This window comes from Nomascus leucogenys, chromosome 19 (assembly GCF_006542625.1).
Source record: "Nomascus leucogenys isolate Asia chromosome 19, Asia_NLE_v1, whole genome shotgun sequence".
Classification (NCBI taxonomy): domain Eukaryota; kingdom Metazoa; phylum Chordata; class Mammalia; order Primates; family Hylobatidae; genus Nomascus; species Nomascus leucogenys.
This window is the reverse complement of record NC_044399.1, coordinates 41,965,965-41,986,293: the sequence shown is the minus strand read 5'-3', so window position 1 is coordinate 41,986,293 and position 20,329 is coordinate 41,965,965. Positions and strand designations below refer to the sequence as shown.

The 20,329-nt window shown below is 42.0% G+C and overlaps 1 protein-coding gene across 2 annotated transcripts in view; it reads left to right on the top strand.

Annotated features, from left to right (window-relative positions):
* The window catches only part of CAMKMT (calmodulin-lysine N-methyltransferase), a 445,018-nt gene that overhangs the window by 370,704 nt on the left and 53,985 nt on the right, over positions 1–20,329 (top strand). For both annotated transcript variants that reach the window (XM_030800134.1, XM_003262802.4), the window contains exons 8-9: positions 971–1,045; positions 11,222–11,285. In XM_030800134.1, coding sequence (XP_030655994.1) covers positions 971–1,045; positions 11,222–11,285 — 139 coding nt within the window. The remainder of the gene's footprint in view (positions 1–970; positions 1,046–11,221; positions 11,286–20,329) is intronic.

The window sequence follows — 20,329 nt, the reverse complement described above, 5'->3', positions numbered from 1 at the left end:
TATTAATGTATTGTATATGAAAAGAACTTTTGGGCTGACTAGTATAAGACTTATTATTATATTCAGACACATGACTTTTCACCTAGGGAAGATATAGAAGAAATGAATCCACCAAAATAAGCAAATATAACTGGGCAGGGTAGGACATGTTCAATCCGGTTAGGTCTAAAGAATCAAAATAGAAAATAGGAACAGAATTTTACTTTGAAAAATAGTACTGTAAATCACAGTTTTGTGCTGTGGTAAGACAAATCATTAAAATACTTGAATATGGTAAAATGCTAATCATCACAGTTATTAATTGAGAGTAACTAAAAACCTCTGGTTGGCCTCATAAGCATTACTAAAGTTTTCAAATGCATGTTACTGATTATTGTTATTAGTGTGAAGTTTTAAACCTGATCCCCTTTGGGAGACTAAGTGTCAGTGTGGGTGAATTTTTCACTATGCCTAAAAACCAAGAAGTACCAAATGAAATTTGACTCTTCTTTTCTTCCATCTTACCAAATAGCTCATTTCATGAGTACGAAAAGCAACTGACATGCCAGGCAATATAGATATAAGCTGTTTCACGTCATTTATTTTTATAAATTTGTATTCCAGTCAAATGTGGGATACTTTGGTTTCAATATGTACCTTATTGATGTTAAGGGTCTGGAATCATTATAATGACCATGGTAAAGATAAGACATTTTTCTCTAGTTTGTCTACAAAAACCTATAAAAACTAGCAAAAAGGTTAACTATTGTATTTAAGTAGCGAATTCTTCTTCTAGATTTGAATACTAAATAAAACACAGAAGACAGTTACATCCTATTTTTTATTGTACCTTTTGAAATAATTTGTATATACCTTTTAAATAATTTCAAGTGCCACAAAAAATAGTGCCACAAAAAATAATGTTAATAGCTCAAAATCAAAAGTTAAAAAAAAACCTATGTATAATTTTTAAAATCTTTTTCTCCTCAAGCGTTTTACGATGGGATAATGAGACAGATGTCTCTCAACTGGAAGGACATTTTGACATTGTTATGTGTGCTGACTGGTAAGTACATAAAAATCACAAAACTCCTGTTAGAAAAAAATAGCTTTGCTGGAGTAATTGGGCTGTGTTGCTTTGCTGACGGCTAAGCAAAGTCAACAAATGAAGCACAAAGCCACCTTAACCTCAACAAATTAATATTCATCTCCATGTGACAGTTATAAGGTAGTCTTCTATCACACAGTAACTTCTACCACATTATTTCCCAAAGATTGATTTTGAGAAGCATTTCCATTTTCTGGAATTGCCTCTGTTTCATGCTTGACGTATCAGTAAATGGACGACTTAGGCAAATTGCAAATAATTATGGCTCGGAGAGGAATAGTCTGGAGAAAAAGGAGTTTATCAACACAAACAGCTCAATTAGCTTACTTCTTAGGAGAGATCTGACTATTGATATAAGAGAATATATACGTGTGTGTGTACACACACATACTCTCTAGCAAATAAACATATCTGTGGAATATCTTTGGGGAAATAGCTTTTCTTAAAATATATGTTTGCTATCTAATGTTTTCAGTGTATTCAATTATAATATTTAATTATACCTAAAACAAAAATTATAAAATTACATTTTATTCTTATGCAAATAGCAACATGACAATCTCTGTCAGGTGCCTGCCTTTTAAAAATAATTTACATTCGGTATTTTGCCCTCTATTTTAGCCCAATCTACTTATTTGTTAATGAAAGTTTGATCGTAAGTTACAGGATAAATATGCGTCAGACCTTAATAATTATTTCAACTAATCTTATGTATTTCTTCATGCAATTTGAATAATAATTATTTCAGCTTATGGGAAACATTGACAATTCACAAGTATTTTCCCTGTTAAGAGTAAGATCTTGTTTGTAGTTTTATCATGAGGTTTATTAGGAAACTTTAGATTTGAAAACACATTAAGTTCAGATTCTGAAGAAGTTCTGTTATATTGATAAGGCCAATCATAAGATCCAGAACTCAGGGAAGACTTTCCCTAGAGGAGAGTTGAATGAAATTTTCAGGAAGTGGGTTTTGTTATTATTATTATTTTAATAAGATTTTCAATGGATAACTTTTCTACAAAAGTCATTGGAATTAGGTTTGCTTTTTTTCTTCGGGAAAAAAAATACTTCTCCATGAAAAATAAATATTTTGTTCTATTCTTAGCTGAGAGTTTCTAGTATTTCATAGCCCTTTTAGTCTTTTTGCACCCAATTTCAGAAAATCTTCTTCCAAAAATGGGAGAAACCTAGATTTCTGACTAATCAATGATAATGTGCCTCAATGCTGCAGCCCTCATCTAATCAAAAATAAGGAGCTAAAACCTCACCGTATGATTCGAGCAAGTAATTTAGTAAATGCCTTTCCTCACCAAATATGAGAAAGAATCCTCCAGGTTTCATTGCACAGATGAAGATAATGCTGGAAGGATTAGATCAGATTAAGCATGAAAGTCAGATCAGAGAGCAGCGGCAAGAGGGAAGGGGCAGCATCTTCCTGAAGCTTTAGACGAGGGTCACACGTGGATGGGCTCTGATTATATGGGGAAGGCAGGTCTGGCCAAGAGATTTAGAGTTAAATTTGTCCCTTACACAAATATCAAAACAGCTTGGCTTTGTCATACCTTGTGTTATGGACACTCTCACCATGTCATCCTATTTGTACCAGAGGGAAAAGCAGAGGAAGTAAGATTTAAGCTCTTTTCTGATTAATGTTCTCAGGTTAAAAATAGCCACACAACATGTTTGGAAAACACTCTTTTTTCCCTAGCCGACAACAGGGTCATGTACACTGATATACATAATGCATATTCAATTTAAGACTTACATTACACACACATAACATAATATAATATTATATGTATACACACACACATAGATACACATCTGGTAGCTGTGTGAGAATTTATGACTTCAAATGAACTAAATACACCAAGCTTCATTTTATAAATGGCTTTTCCATGCATGAATTGTTTTTTTTTTTTCCCCCTGGGTGTTGTAAATGCCAGAATGTCAGCCTGTTTATAGGTTCCCATTTGTAAATGTGAAACATTAAGCTACTCTCACTGCGATGCTGATAGTATTTCCAAAAGAAATGCTTTGGTAATGGTCTCTCTTCATATTCGCGGGGATGGGTAAGCTGCTTAGAAACTTAAAAAGTACAGTAATATTTCTAATATGCACATTGTGCATGTAGCAGTGAAGCACAGGATTCCACGAGTTCTTTATGTCCTGTTGGTGTGGTGTTTCTCTGTAAGAGTTATTGCATGGATGCTGCTTCTAGGGGCAGGCAGGCAGGCAAACCGTGCTACATATTTTTAAGAATGTCACTGGGTTGGAAAAGAAAGCTGTCTTTACACACTACCTCCAAGACGAAACCTGAAATCCTCAGTGTCAGAAAGAGGTGCCACACATAAATAGATCACATTAAGTCTCACACCATCCTTTAGTCATTGTCAGCAATGAGATCTGGATTAGGCCACAGGAATATGAAGCAAGAGTCGGAGTTCAAATATTAGGTACATGGATTAAAATCTTATTGAAGCATTTCCAGCAAGGGTGGCATTGTCTGATTCCCTGAATAGCTAACCAGTGGTACTGCTTGATCCCATTTACATGAAAACAAGCTCTATTCACAAACCTATTCCAACCCCACATTGTGGTTCAAGTAAAATGCACATGATTACAACAAACGGTGATATGTTTATGTTCTTAAATCATTCATATATTCAGATATTTACATTCAAACATTCAAAAACCTGTAGGCAGTGGGGGAAATAACTTATTTCCCAGAAGAGACAGTCTGTTAGTTCACAACTAAATTTAGTAGCTCAGCTAGATTATAAAATAAAGAGGCAAACTGTGAAAGCTAGTCATTATTTCACCATTCAGCATTTTTGACAATGAAAAATAGTTTCATGGTTCAACAGTTCCTAAATAACTTGTAAAATGTCAACTTTGAAATAAACAGAAGGAAAAATTGAGGTGCAGCCATACCTGAAAAAGGATGCTATTGACAAACATCAAAATATTAGAATATTTAACCACAGGTGTAGAAAAAAACCTGCCTATTAAGTCGACTTGTTTAATGTTGAGTTTAATATAAGGATTCCTTTCAGCTGGAATGCAGTCCAGCCTGGTCCTTGCTGAGTTAGAATAGTGAGTGATTGTTAATTTTAAGCCTGCCTTTCCAGACTCCTGTTCAATCACAATATAATCTAAGGGTCTGGAAGGAAGATGTTTTTTATCCAATGAACGCTTTCATTCAGTGTTTGACGGCCCTCCAGTTTATTGTAGCTCTGCAAAAATAGAAATGACTCTGTGCATTTGAATTCTCAAAAGGCTTAGAAAGCATATCTGAAATGCCACCCATACCCTGACCGGCCCATTGAGCTGGGTATGCAGGACAATCAGCACATCTGTGTGCCTGCAGCCCGAGACTTTGGAAAGAAATAGGGGAAAGTACATTGGCCTGTAGCAACCCACCCTGCTTGCTCTCTCAGCATTTTTGCACTTGCTATATACTCTAAATTGTTTCTCTTTTTTTAGTCCTTTTTGCTTTACTCTAAATGATGAAAAATGTTTGATTTTTAAGCTGATTTTGTGAAAATTTTTTTCCCTCAAAATGGAAATACTATAGGCTCTAGAATTTGTTTTCTTTCAGATGCTGTGATCATGGACAGCTCCAAATCACAACTCATGGACGTTTACACCTGAAAATATCTTTAGCCCAAATACAGTCAGCCCTTTCACCTGACACCTGAGGAGACTCAGTCCCACAGAAAATACATGAATCGCCCAAGATTGCTCAACTAAAGGAGTAGAGCCAAGTAAAATTAGAATACGGCATTATTCTGAGCTCTCATAAAAATCAGTTGGTAAATACTGAAAGAGGTCATTCCTTTGCTGAAGTTAAATCTAAAACAGTGACTTTAACTCAGCACATTTCACCTTGAAAATTATATAGGGGTCTTCCTTTCTGTGGCTATTGACAGAGAAAAATGTCTCCTTGTTCTCTGTACTAATTAACTTCCCTATGAGAGGAATTACAGATGCTCTGCAGTCTGCATAAAACTCTGATTCTAAGGGAGGTGATGAAAATGGTCTGTCACCTTTCCTTTGTTGGAAAATCTGTGATTCAGATCAATGGAAGAAAGCAAGTGTTGATCCACAAGTGAATTATATAGAGCTGTGTGTGTGTGTGTCTGTGTGTGTCTGTGTGTGTGTGTGTGTGTGTGTGTGTGTGTGTGTGGGTATGTGCCCTTTAATGGTCAAACTAGACTGCCAATGTATTTCGATCAGTAACTGAAGGGAGAGTTAAAATGGTATCTCCGTCCCCATCACTGACCCACTCAGCCTTTTTTAATAGATCCACTTAAGCTACTGCTGTTCTCTCAGCCCATTAAGACTTATTTAAGGGGTGAATTTTCAGGAGATTATATATCATTCCCTCTAAAACACATTGAAATTGCTCAGATGACATACTCTACAAAGTGTTATAAATTCTGCATCAGAGCTAAGTAGCAAGTGAGCTTACTTGGAATAAAGATCTATTAGAGAACTACAAAGAATTAATTTTGGGAAATTTGATTTGGAGAGATGGAGTAGACAGCATTACCTTTCAAATAAGCATGTTTGGAATGTGTGCCGTGTGTTAAGCTGTGATGTTAACATCTTTGTCACCCTGACCAACTTTAAGGAGAAATAGCACTTTATAAAGGCATGTTTGAAGCTCAGTTCTTAAGGTGCTTTTTTTTTTTTTTTTTCCTGACAATCTTACCAGTTTTAGGATGCACAGATATAAACTGAGTGTGGTCCTTTGCTTAAATGTTGCATGTCCCAACCAGCCAGGTTTCCCGTACGCCTGGGTAACTGACAGAGATATTTTCCTACAATCATAATCTTCTTTTAAAAATCCAGAATGCTTAATTATTAAAACTCAAGATATTGGGCCGGGCACAGTGGCTCATGCCTATAGTCCCAGCACTTTGGGAGGCCGAGGCAGGCAGATAATGAGGTCAGGAGATCAAGACCATCCTGGCTAACACAGTGAAACCCCGTCTCTAATAAAAATTAAAAAAAAAAAAATAGCCGGGCATGGTGGCAGGCACCTGTAGTCCCAGCTACTCGGGAGGCTGAGGCAGGAGAATGGCATGAACCTGGGAGGCGGAGCTTGCAGTGAGCCAAGATCACTCAAGATATTATTACCTCACTAAGGAATAAAATAGAATCCTGAAGAGCAAATATTTTAAAGACTTACTTATAGCTTGATTCCTTTCTCATTAATTCTTAATGGTTATTAATTACTGTTTAATATGACTTAATGGCAAATTTGTGTAGCACTTAATTTACATATATTCTGTGCTCCAAGATTTAAGAATGTAGTTTTAGGAAAGATAAAGTCTTTCCATGGGTAATAATCAGGTCATCATGAGTAATGGATGGAATGGGATGAGGTTCCATTCTGGACATGGTTTCTAGCTCATCTAAGGATTCTTTTTCCATTGCTCAAAGCGACCTTCCATAGAAGAACCTTCCATGGAGCCTGTGGTGACCAAAGAAACTCAAGCAATGACTTTTTGGAAACTTCTTATAAGCTGCTCTCCTCAGAGGAGAAAATAATCAAATTGGGAGAGCACCTAGTCTGGTGAAACATCCTACCTGAAAGTTGATTCATCCTTGACAGTATCAGTAAAGGAGTGTGTACTACCCACTTTAGGGACATTGAAACTAACACCCTATGTAAGCTCCTCGATTCCAAGGACTGTGATGATCTGCCAGTCTGTCCACAAGTAACTGCCAGTCTGTGCTTACGCTGTGCTGGAACTTTTAATAGTAAAGCAAAATGAAGACAGAATGGAAGTTCCTTGAGGATGGGAACTTTGTCTTATTCATAGCTCATCCCCAGTGCCTAAATTTGCCCTTAGTATGTAGTAGATGCTCAACAAACATTTATCAACTAACACATCTTATTAATTTGATGTCCACATAGTCATATAGGTGGGTGCTTATTGACAAGGAAACTGAGGCTTCACATGAAGTGACCTGCCCAAAGTCACACAGCAGCAACATCAAAGCCAGAGCTCTTTAAAACCCTGGACCAAGTTCCTCCCTTGTCTGAAATATAGCTCCACGCAGCAGCCCCCTCTGAGCGAGGGCAGCAGCCTTCCCACTGATAGCTGATACTTACCCTTAGCTAAAAAGAATGATGCAGGGTCCTAGAGTAGGTGGTACTTACTCTTGCTGTATGAAGAGACGGGAGGCCAAATCAGAGGGAACTGACCTGCAGCATTAGAAATGGGAGTAGGGGGCCTTACTTAGGCCCCTCATGGAGATGGCTAATGCACAAGGTTGCTGAGTATTCTAGCTCAAGGTAAGGGACTCACCGTTAGAGAAGAAATTCAAGTTGTGAATGGAACGGTTTTCCATATTACTTTCCAAACAAATGCATTTGAAATGGTGTTATGGGTTAAGAGGTTTCAAAAGTAGTTTTGCTGTCACTGCTTTTTTTTTCTCTCTCTCAAGACAAAGTCTCACTCTGTCACCCAGGCTGGAGTGCAATGGTGCGATCTCGGCTCACTGCAGCCTCCGCCTCCGTCTCCCAGGTTCAAGCGACTCTCCTGCTTCAGCCTCCCGAGTAGCTGGGATTACAGGCACACACCACCACGCCCGGCTAATTTTTGTATTTTTAGTAGAGATGAGATTTCACTATGTTGGTCAGGCTGGTCTTGAACTCCTGACCTCAGATGATCCACCCACCTCAGTCTCCCAAAGTGCTGGGATTACAGGCTTGAGCCACCGTGCCCGGCCTGCTGTCCCTGCTTTTTAAAAAGACATCATTATCAATTTTTATTAAGTAGAAGACAGTCCTTTTATTTATTTATTGCTTTGCAAAAGACACAGCCTAGAACTGATGGCTCTAAAGCTGAAGATGGATGTCTCATACACTCCTCAAGCCATACACTATCACTACAGTGACTACCTCTACAGCACGGCTGTTCTTCCCCAGGAATCAACCTTTTCGTCTGCTATGTTCTCAACTCTTTTCCAAATGTTATCAGAGAGGCAAAGAAATGCAAAGATGAGGCCGGGCACGGTGGCTCATGCCTATAATCCCAACAATTTGAGAGACTGAGGTGGGCGGATCACCTGAGGTCAGGAGTTTGAGACCAACCTGGCCAACATAGTGAAACCCTGCCTCTACTAAAATACAAAAATTAGCTTGGCATGATGGCGCATGTCTGTAATCCCAGCTACTTGGGAGGCTGAGGCAGGAGAATCGCTTGAACCCGGGAGGTGGAGGTTGCAGTGAGTCGAGATCATGCCACTGCACTCCAGCCTGGGCAACAGAGTGAGACTCAGTCTCAAAAAAAAAAAGAAAAAAAATGCAGATGCTCTCTGCCTTCAAGAAGCATAGCAGCTGAATGAGAGGACAACAATGAAATGCAGGAACCTGGGAGAACCTCCAAATGCTCTACTTGTTGTACTGAGCTTGGAAAAGGGAGAGATCACTATGGATGCAAGGAAACAGGGATGGCTTTCTTGACCAACCCCGCCTAACTCTAGTCACCTGGTGACCTCCCTCTTTTCCTAAACCGGGCAGTGCTCTCTTCCGTACATTATTTCATGCTCAGGAGTAATTACAAGTAGATGTGAGAGGCAGTACCGAGCAGTGGCTCAGAGCACAGACTCTGAAGCCAATATGGTACAGAGGTGAATCCCAGCCCTGCCGATTAGTAGCTGTGTGACTCCAAACCTCTCTATGCCTCCGTTTCCTTAGCTGTAAAATGTGGACAATAATAATAATGCTAACAGTAAAAACTACCTCATAGGATTGATGTGAGGATTAAATGAGCTATGAAAAGCTCTTAGAAGGTACCTGTTACCTAGTACTCAGCTCAGTGAGTATTAACTGTTTTGTTATTAAAACGTGTGTGTCTCTGCCATTTGTATTTAACATGTGTCCTTGTGCCTGGCTTACCTCCCTATTATACTGTAACCTCCATAAGGACAGGCATAGTGACCCCTTCTTCCTTATCCCTTTACTGCCTGTATTAGTCCATCCCAAGTATTGAGGTGGTAATAAAGAAATGAGATTAATGGCTATGGTTGCAGGCTGACAGGAGCTATTGCTGGCATGTGGTGAGACTAGGAAGTTGCCTTATGCAGGCAGGGGAGAGGAGTCCATGGTGAAGAAAAAAAAAAAAAGAGATCTTCAACAAAATCTCAGTGAGCTCATTACCATGGGTTCAGAAGGATGAAGATCCCCCCATGACCTCCCCTCTAGTCCCCTCCACATTGGGATACATTCAACAAGATTGGAGAACTCAACGTATCATGCTTTCGGTTGTATATACAATTGGCCATGTTTGGCATCCTGGATATTCCAGTATGTTCAGATTTCAAAGATTCAGCTTCTTTCTAGCTCATTTTTGATCAGTTCATATTACTATTTGCAGTATTGCTTTTCCTTAAAGTATGCAAAACCAATACTTTGCACCAACATAATATTAGCTCATGTATCCCAATATGGGGTTCAGAAAAAAAGTCCCTATCAATAGGTATCATTGGCAGCCTCTAGCAGCTTTGCTTTCTCTTGGCAGAGTGCTCTAGCAATGCCCAGGAGCCGTTCTGCAGAGGCTGGACAACTCCCCTGGTGTTTGGCAGCCAGCTCTGTTCTGCGTGCCTTCGGCACTATATGCTTTCACCTGTCCCCACCCTAACCCCACCCACAGAATCCTTTCCTTGGTTTTAATAAACATCCAGCTGTCTTCGTCCATTTTCTGCTGCTATAAAGAACAGAAATGTACTTCTCACAGTTCTGGAGGGTGGTAAATCCAAGATCAAGGCACTGGCAGGTTTGGTGTCTGGTGAGCATCTGGTCTCTTCTGCCAAGATGACATGTAGAATGCTGCATCCTCTGGAGAAGAAAAACACGTGTCCTCACATGGCAGAAGGCAGGAGGGCAAAAAGGAGCCAAACTCTCAATACTGTTGCATTGGGGATTGGGGATTAAGTCTCCAACACATGAATTTGGGGGAAACATTCAGACCATAGCATCAGGCACGGCCAAGTTAAGTAACTTGCCACCTACTGCCAAGCAACCCAAACTCAAAGGTCTGGGACCTGCAAGTTCAAATAAGGAAACTGTGTCTCAAGTTTCCAAGATAATAACTGGTGAAGACAGAGTCAGACTGACCCAAGCAAAGGGGTGACAGAGCTGCATGAACAGAAATTCTCTAAATATCAGGGATGGAAAATGAAAAATCAAAGTGAACTATAAAAACATGAACCTGGGTTGGACACAGTGGCATGTGCCTATAATCCCAGAACTTTAGGAGGTTGAGGCAGGAAGACTGCTTGAGCCCAGTAGTTCAAGACCAGCCCTGGCAACAGAGTGAGACCTTGTCTCTACAAATAAAAAAAAAAAAAGAACTAGCTGGGCATGGTAGTGCACAACTGTAGTCCCAGCTACTTGGGAGGCTGGGGTGGGAGGATTGCTTGAGCCCTGGCATTTGAGGCTGCAGTAACTGGATGAGAGTGCAAAATCCTGTCTCAGAAAAAAAAAAAAAAAAGAAAGAAAGAAAAGAAAAAAAAAATCAATGTAAAGGCCCAGAGAGGAAAATCCAAAGTTGCCATGGTCTCTGTGATATATTGTCTGAGCTTGTTCTTTGTTTTTGTAGCTGTTCACTCCTAAGTCAGACGTTGAATCTAACCTCAGTGCTGTTTCTAGTCACTAAACTCTATTACCTCCTGAGATATATTTCATGGTTTGGGTGTCATAGGGCTGGTGGTTTGTTGTCTGAGGGCAGCCACACAGCACCCTTGGTGGGCAGAGGGCCCAGGTCTAAGGGAGACTAGGCTCTAATGACAGGAAGTTGCCAGAGTGCTTCATCTCAACCAGATGGCTACCCCAAACAGCAGTTCGGAAATTGTCCCTGTAACATTAACACATGGCCCAGTCACGTGTGAATCCTGGCCCATTGCATGTTGACAACTTGGCTTCAGTTGGATAACACTGACCACAATATCTTCTCCCCTCCCACCCCCTCCAGTGAGACACTTGAATGGTAGGAAACAATTTCTCTTTTTTAGCGTTGGGTAAACATGTGTAATTAGCCTTGTACTTATCTCCATTAGTATCATTAGACTTGAAAACCCAGTTTAATCTGGATTCTGCTCTCTTCTCAATGTCAGCCTGTTTCTGGACCAGTACAGAGCCAGCCTTGTTGATGCAATAAAGAGATTACTCCAGCCCAGGGTAAGTATGTTTCTATTTTCTCCTGAACACTGGTTACAGAATAATTAGTCTGTGCACAAAGATGGAGAGAGTAATGGAATGGCAGGATTAATGTCATGTAATACTTTAATACTTATTATGTCCAACTTCAATTGGGTCTTCTGATCTATTAGATTCTTTCCTAATCATAACTAGGAAACTTCTTACCCTTGGCCTTCTGATAAGAAACACAGTGGGTAGTAAAATAAATGCAGCCACTTCAAAGATAGTGTGAGATTATTTTTATCAAAGAATTTCTTGAGTCTTTCCCTTTGATAACAATATCTTCATATTAAAGTTGAAGTATGATATTGAAAGTTTTCTGTTGACTTCTGTCATTTTTAATTCCTTCAATGGCAACCTTTCTCATTCGTTATTTATTTATTGCAAAAGAATACTTTTTTCTTTTTATTTCTGTTTATATTAAAGAAAAAGGACTTCAGATGAATCTGTATATTAATAGTTCTTTGCTTTAAAAGGAAGCCATTATTTACATATTATAAACATTAGGTCACAATGAAGCCAAGCATGGCATAAAATATTGTGCACATTTTTACATTTATATATCCATTTATGCCTGTGAGTAAATTACAGAGTTTGTATCCACTCTTATTTTGTTGGACTGTTAAACTAAGCTAGGAGGTCCTGCAGCCTAAACGGAGAGTTAATATACATCTATTTAAAGTAAGAAAACGAGTTTAAAGCTCATGCATTAAAAAAAAACCTTATAACTATGTAAGACTCTTGCTGTGCCATAGGAATTTAAAATAGGTTAACAGTATTAGTATAGTTGAAGATAGGAATGCATATTTATCTGAGAACACTGAAGTGTGTGTGTGTTTCTAAAGTATTTTTTAAAAAGGTCCACTCTAGTCTTCTGACTCGGTGAGACTTACAGACCAATACCTTTCGACCTTTCTTTTATATCTTTTTCGTAACCTTCGGTGGTTCCCAGAGCAATCTGATAATCATCCTTTGCCGTACACTGTTGCTTTTTATTTTGCTATCTCTATGTAGCTCAGAAACTTAAAATAGGTGTCTTGGAAGAGTAGCCATAGCTTCGTAAGTGGTAGTCAGTCCAATTCAATTGGCCTCCTCAGTTCCCCCTGTGAAATGGGCAGCAGATCTTGGGGCAAGGAAGGGGCATGTTCCAAGCTATTGACGGCCACTGCATGGTTGAGTAGGCCACCCAAGTTGAGGACAGAAGAAGGAATTTTGGGTGTCTGCATCCCCCTACCCCTGTTGGCCTTGGGTGATTCTTGTGGGCATTTGCAAGACCAGGATTTTCAGGGACGGCTCAAGATTCTTGAATATGAAGGCCTCTATGAAAATGTATCATACATAAATATAATGCTTTCAAGGACTCCTGAATCTCACACTGCACAAATAGTACTTCACTCATCACCAATACCCCTTCAAAGCCCATTTGTGGCAAATACTCCATTTTGCAGCAGATTTGCATGATTTACCTAGGATCTATTGTAAATCATTCGCATGATTTACAATAGAAAAGTGCCCAAGCTATGAATAGACCTAAATGCAGATTAGACTGGAATCCAGCAGCTCTTCTGTACCCTCTAATAAACCCTGAACACACTCCCTCCATCTGAATCGTGGCCACACGCAGCAGCCCCCTCTGAGCGAGGACAGCAGTCCTCCTGCTGACAGCTGATGCTCACCCTTAGCGTAGAGAAGGGTGAGGCAGGGCCCTAGGGGAGGTGGCACTTACTCCTGCTATGAGAGGAACAGGGAGGCCAAGTCAGAGGGGCTCGCACTAACCTATAGCATTAGAATGGCAGTGGGGGGGGCCTCACTTAGGCCCCTCTTGGAATGGCTGATACCCAAGGCTGCCAGGTATTCTAGCCTAAAGTGTAAGGAGCCCACCATCAGAGGGGAAATCCCAGTTGTGGATGGCACATGGACTTACTGAAATTACCACCCAGGAACCTCATCCCCATCAAGAGGTCTGGGGAGGTGGGCACTTGTCCTCCCTGAGCCTCCACCCAGATGGACCACAGAAGGACCATGTGGGCTTGCCAGTGAAGAGCCCAGTCGCACATCCTGTGCTGATGGGCTAGGAGGCTGTCCAGAGCATGGGAGCAACCAGTGGAAAACTGGACTTTTCTTCTTAGCTCTCAGGGCTGGCTGTTTGGCTTCTGGAGGACCTCCCCCTCTGAGTATACAGTCCAAGACTAAGAAAATGGTCAAGGTTTTATTCCATTACAATTAGAGCTGGTTTTAGTGTTCTCTTGAGCCCAGACAACTCCTCCATGGTTTTGTGGCCCAGAGGCTGAAGGTGTCACAAGAAGCCCACAAAGATGGCTGGGCACGGAGGCTCACACCTGTAATCCCAGCACTTTGGGAGGCCGAGGCGGGCAGATCACAAGGTCAGGAGATCGAGACCATCCTGGCTAATATGGTGAAACCCCGTCTCTACTAAAAATACAAAAAAATTAGCTGGGCGTGGTGGCGGGCACCTGTAGTCCCAGCTACTTGGGAGGCTGAGGCAGGAGAATGGTGTGAACCTGGGAGGCGGAGCTTGCAGTGAGCCGAGATCGCGCCACTGCATTCTGGCCTGGGTAACAGAGCGAGACTCTGTCTCAAAAAAATAAAATAAAATAAAGAAGCCCACAAAGAAACAACACGGGGGCTACATGGTGGATCCTGAGTTCGTGATGATTCAGTGCAAGATACAGTAAGTTCCCCGTGCACTTCCAGCAAATGCAAACACTGCACTTCCAGCAAATGCTTCAAGTTCATAGTGTGGCCCCGCTTTCTGAAGGTCTAGTGTAGTGGGTGGAAAGAGTCAGAAAAATCTGCATACAAACCCCAAGTCTACATTAACTACCTTGTCTCTCTGAGCCTGCGTTTCCTCACGTGTCAAAAGGCAAGACTAGTGCCCACCTTGTGGGTTGGTGTGAAATATTTACATATGTATAAATCCTTGATCTGTGCCTGGCTTACAGGAGGTGCTCCTTACGGGGAGCTGCTTCTCTTTTATTGCTGTAGAACTTATCAAGGTTAATCCACATGAGATGTTTATCCAGGGGGATGCTGGCTTGGCTGATGGGACACCTGAGTTCCAGGCTCAGTGTGGCCCTAACAGGCTCTGGAATCGCCTCTTGCTCCATTCTCCCCAAAGAGGGAAAATGAGGGAGTTCACCCGTGCTCTCATAGAGTTCTATCAGCTCTGAAATCCTACATTCTCCTCGCAGAGAGAAGGTATACATGGGCTGTGGAGGCAGAAAGCTTAGGCCCAAATCTAGTCTCTGCCATTGACTGAATTAATGTCTGGAAGCCTCAGTTTCTCATCTGTAAAATGGAGAGTGAAAAAGCTGATGCACTGTAATGCACATGATTGACTCTGAGTATCTATTCGAGGCTAGCTCAGGTTACTTTGGTAAATACAGACTATGGGGGCTTTTTTTTTTTTTTGAGATGGAGTCTCGCTCTGTCGCCCAGGCTGGAGTGCAGTGGTGCAATCTCAGCTTATTGCAACCTCTGCCCTCTGCCTCCTGGGTTCAAGCAATTCTCCTGCCTGGGCCTCCTGAGTAGCTGGGATTACAGACACGCACCACCATGCTAGCTAATTTTTATATTTTTGGTAGAGATGGGGTTTCACCTATGTTGATCAGGCTGGTCTCGAACTCCTGACCTCATGGTCCGCCCCCTTGGCCTCCCAAAGTGCTGGGATTACAGGCATGAGCCACCACGCCCGGCCTTATGGGGGCCTTTTTCCAAGCATTTTCCTGGAGAAATGCTGGTGGGAGGGGAAGACATGATTTTCTTCACTTGGACTTTGAGAATTTCTGCACATAATTGGCACGCTGCATCTCCCCTGCACATGTATCCTGAACACCTGTAGCAGGCCCTGTACTGGTTCTGGGAAGATTGTCTACCTGGACGAAGATGACACTTTACTATAGACAGTTCCCACCGAGTGGGGGAGAGTACTCTACATTGGCAAGACAGAAGTAACTGCAAAATGAAGGTTCAAGTGTCAAGCTGTGGGAACAAATGAATTCTGCCATTTAGGGGAGTATGGTTGATTTCTACCTTGAGCAAATCAGTTGTCTGGGGTCAGAGGGTCCAGAAGCAAAGAAAGTAGATGGAGAGGGGGAGTTTCCCTGCCTTTCACTTTCTATACTGGAGCTATGAATGAAGAGAGGTCCCCAGAGAGAGCTTAGCCACCAGGGAGGGCTCCTTGCTTGGCCCGGGGGTGATATCAGATCCCAGGTTGAGCTTAGATTCTCAGCCAAACAGGCACCTGTGCCTGAAAAGTCTTTACAGGAGGCCCCAAATTTTAGGAGGGAATATTTGTTACCACCTGAAATGCAGGCTTTCCTCAACCTGCTGGTCTAAAGAAACTGTAAAGATAGTTAATTCCTGTCATAACACTACAAGGGACTCTCCAGCAAACTTAATAGATGAAAACAATAGAATAGGTATGAAAAAGAAATGAAATCAGCACATTCTACCCATTCCAAGAAGCAATGCCCCCCTCAACCCCCCCCACTCACTTTTCCCTCTGGTGAGTGGCTTCTTGTTGCTGATGATTGATAAGGTGACTCACTGTCATTGTATTCCTTAAAAGTCCATGACAACAGCAGTGTCCAGTATCAGAGGACCCAAATATAATTTAAAATACAGGTACAGCAGCCTGCAAGTTGAACTTTCATCCAGAAATGACAACCAACAAATGGTATCTACTAATATTCCTCTGAAATGACTTTGGGTACAGGGAGGGGAGCCAAGCCAACCAGACAGCCTGAGTTTACTCAGGACCAGAGGATAGAATATTGACAGTAATCCAGCTTGTTACCACTGCTAACCAACTGTCAAGAATTCAGAAATATCACTGTGGAATTCACTTACCCTTCTTCAGAAATCGGCCCTACCTGACCGCCAGATTCCCAGAGTCCTGCCTATCTCCAAGGTGTGCTATAAATGTAAATCATAAACTCTCATATTATAAAAGCAATTTTTTTTTGGGGGGGAGGACAGGGTCTCACTCGGCCACCAGGCTAGAGTGCAGTGGCACCATCACTGCTCACTGCAGCCACGAACTCCTGGACTCAGGTGATCCTCCTGCCTCAGCCTCTTAAATAGCTAGGACTACAGGCATGCACCACCATGCCTGGCTAATTTTTGTATTTTTAGAGATGGGCTTTTGCCATGTTGCCCAGGCTGGTCTTGAACTCCTGGGCTCAAGCAATCCTCCTCCTTGGCCTCCCAAAGTGCTGGGATGACAGGCATGAGCCACTATGCCCAGCCAAGTTCTTTTTGCTGAGATACTCTCTCATCTTTTTTTTTAAAAAAAACTATCATCTCTGCCCACTTCTGTACAAACCTCTTTGTTTGCTTGTTTCAGGGAAATTGCCTTGTGTATGTGGGATCAGTACCGTGAACTGAAATGGTGCTGAGACACTTGGGTTCTTATCTGCTTACTGAGTCAGAGACCCAGAGACTCCTCACCAGTGCTTAGTGAGAAGTTAGCTCCTACAGTTGTAGGATTGCCCTTGACACAAGGGTTGTAGCTTATAGAGAGTCCTCAGATGCTTTTAAGACCCTCAGTGCAGGGGCCCAGCCCTGAGAAGTCCTTTTCTAATATCTACCCAGATGCTGTTCAGCACATACAGTAATGTGTGCTTAGCAGAGAATACCAAGACATGAGGTGGAATCTCTGCCCCCAAAGACGTTGCAGTCTGGTTGTGGAGATGTAACATACACACAGGTAGAACTATAGCAGACAATGTAAAATACAGCCCAGTGCTATTTTTATTTATTTTGTGAATCTTTCGAATATAAGCCTTCAATAGAATGAGAGATACTCATTCTATTGAGTATTGGACTCTGTCCTGATTCAACAAACATTTGTTGAGCAACTGCTATCTGCTTGGCACTGACGCCATTCCTATGCGCTGAGGAATGTGGGCTAGGAGAATGAATATGCACTAGGAGCACTGTGGGAATCTCATAGTTTAGCAGGACAGATGAACACATGAACTCCCAGGAATTACAGTGCAATATAGTGGGTGCCAGGAAAGAGGTACCGGGAGAAAGCACCAAGAGTGACTGCCTGAGGAAGGTTTCCCTAGAGGCAGTGGTGTCTGACTTTGGTCTTAAATAGTAAGAAGGGCACTTTGAGTGTGTGGAGTAAGAAAAATCATGACGTGTTTTGGGATCAACAAGAGGTTTGCTCTGGCTGGAGTGTGAGAGTGTCTGTGGTTTTGAGGTTAGGGTTGGGGAAGGGCAGGAAGATGAAGTTAAAGAGTTATGAATGGCCATCGAGACCATCCTGGCTAACACAGTGGAACACCGTCTCTACTAAAAAATACAAAAAATTAGCCAGGCGTGGTGGCAGGTGCCTGTAGTCTCAGCTACTCAGGAGGCTGAGGCAGGAGAATGGTGTGAACCCGGGAGGTGGAGCTTGCAGTGAGCGGAGATTGCACCACTGCACTCCAGACTGGGCAACAGAGCGAGACTCCATCTCAAAAATAAATAAATAAAAAGAGTTATGAATGGCCAAGAACATTGTGATGAGAGACCAGGCTCTACTGTATGGGTAACGGAGAGCCATTGAAAGTTTTTGAGCAGTGGTGTGGTCAGGTGTACCTTCTAGAAAGATCACTCTGCCCATAGCATAAAGGGTAGATTGGAGTAAGGGAGAGCTTGAAAGCCATGAAGCTCCTCAGAGGTCCAGTGTGGACCAATATCCCCCTGGAATCATCCATTTAGGAGCCAGTGAAGACCTGAAAATGGAGAAAAGGACAATGAATGGATATTCACTGAGCGTTCCACTCAGCAAACATTTATTGAGTGCCTCTCAGATGCCAGTCACTGTGCCAGGCCCCGGGGATAGAGTTAGATATGACCTAACCCTACCCTGGAGGGGCTTACAGTCTAGAGACAAGCAAGGGACCATCACCTGGTGGTGTGTGATTGGCACAGCAGAGGTGTGGGCAACCCTTGGGGGCAGGGAGTGGAGGTGGCCAACTGGGGAGGAGGCACAGTATGGAGTCCAGAGAAGTCAGCAAAGGCGTCGCAAGGGCAGGGAGTCTAACCTGGGTGCTGAGGGATGAGTAAGAGTAACCAGGCAGACAGAGAACTGGAGGTGAGAGAGGCATTCCACCCAAGGGGAGCATGTGCATGTTTGAACACACAGGATACATAAAAGAACAGATGGGGGATGTGATGAGGTTGGCCTGACTAGAGCCCGAGATGTGTATGAGGGAGTGGCAGGAGACCATGCTGCGATAAAGGCATGGGGCCAGTCACGCGGGGCTTTGCCTGCCATCCCAAGAAGGTGGGACCTAAGTCAAGGTTTTCAAACCCTGTTTAAATGGCAGAATGCTTTGGTCAAAACTTTTTAGCCGGCACCCCAATTACAAAACAGATAAAAATGATGCAGCTTTAGTTAAACTAAATGTGAGACTGGTACTTCCTCTGTCTTGGTCTTCCTCTTATCCCTCCAGGCCACCCCTGAAGCAATTCAGAACACAGTTTGAGAACCACCTGCAGTAAGTGACAGTGATGCAGGTAGGGGGAATGTGGCACTGAGAGGTCTTGAAGGGCAATGCCATGGTTCCCAAGTTTCCAGCTTTATTTCAAAAGTGACAGATACGGAAGTGCTTGGTACCTAAGAGGTACTCAGCTTGCATATCTGAGTGTATGTGTATGTGTGTGCTGCATTTGATGGGTCCTTCCCTGGGAAGGGTAGGGTTAGCAGTCAAGAATATTGAGTTTTATTTTGGACAAAATGGATTAAAGGTATTTTCAGAATACCCACATACAGAGATGTAGTAGGCACTTGAAAATGTAGGTGTGAGCCCTGGGCAATTGTGAAAGCTATAATTACAGACTTGGGAGTTATTGGTGTATAAGTGATAGCTGAAGCCATGGACATCAGTACAATTGCCTAGAATTACATGGAACGTGATGAAAAAGTAGGCAGAGCCCTGAGGACCACTGGTAATTAAAAGACAGGTCAGAGAAGAGAAGCTACAAAAGGAGACAGAGAGACTGAGAGAGATGCCAGGAGAGGAAGCAAGTGACGGCAGCATTTCAGAAACCAGGTAAAGAAAATAGGCTGGACACAGTGGCTCACATCTGTAATCCCAACACTTTGGGAGACCAAGGTGGGAGGATCGCTTGAGGCCAAGAGTTCAAGAGCAGCCTGGGCAGCATAACAAGACTCATCTTTATAAACGACAACACAGAAATAGAAAATAAGCATAAGCTTAAACATAGAATTGGTATTTAATAGTTTGGTTGCTTGGAAATGAAAAAGGAATAAACTAAATGTGAGAATAGTGCTTCCTCTGTCTTGGTCTCCCTCCCCTAATGCATTTTATTGGCATAGCATATTCCTTTTAAAATAAATATGAAGCTGGGGGGAGGGGGGAGGGATAGCATTAGGAGATATACCTAATGTTAAATGACAAGTTAATGGGTGCAGTACACCAACATGGCACATGTATACATATGTAACAAACCTGCACGTTGTGCACATGTACCCTAAAACTTAAAGTATAATAAAAAATAAATAAAATAAAATAAAATAAATCTGAAGCATACCAATTTTTTCCAGAAGTACACTCCCTTTAATGTATAAGTATAGATTAGTCTAGCAAAATAACAACAACTGAGCTCACAAGGTAAACAGTATCACTGTGGTTTAGTGAAACTTCTCCCTCTCCTCTCCAGGAATAAATGAATTCTCTTAAATTTCTGCTCATCAGTCAAAGTGTTACATTCAATTGAGTATTCATTCTGAGTTTAAAATAATTCTGCAATGGAATGCTTAGAAAGTTCTGCTTTGGCAAATTGAAAATAATTTTTCTAAAGTGATGGGCTAATTTGAAATCCATATTCCTTTTCTTGTTTTGATTTGTGCAGCTGAAATTGTAAAGCATATTCCTCTGATTGTACTGTTTCACCTGTGACGTGTTCTCTCCCCTGGGGATACTGGGGTCTTCTAAAACCATTCATTATGGGGAGGGGGAGATGCTGGCACTCAGTAGGGC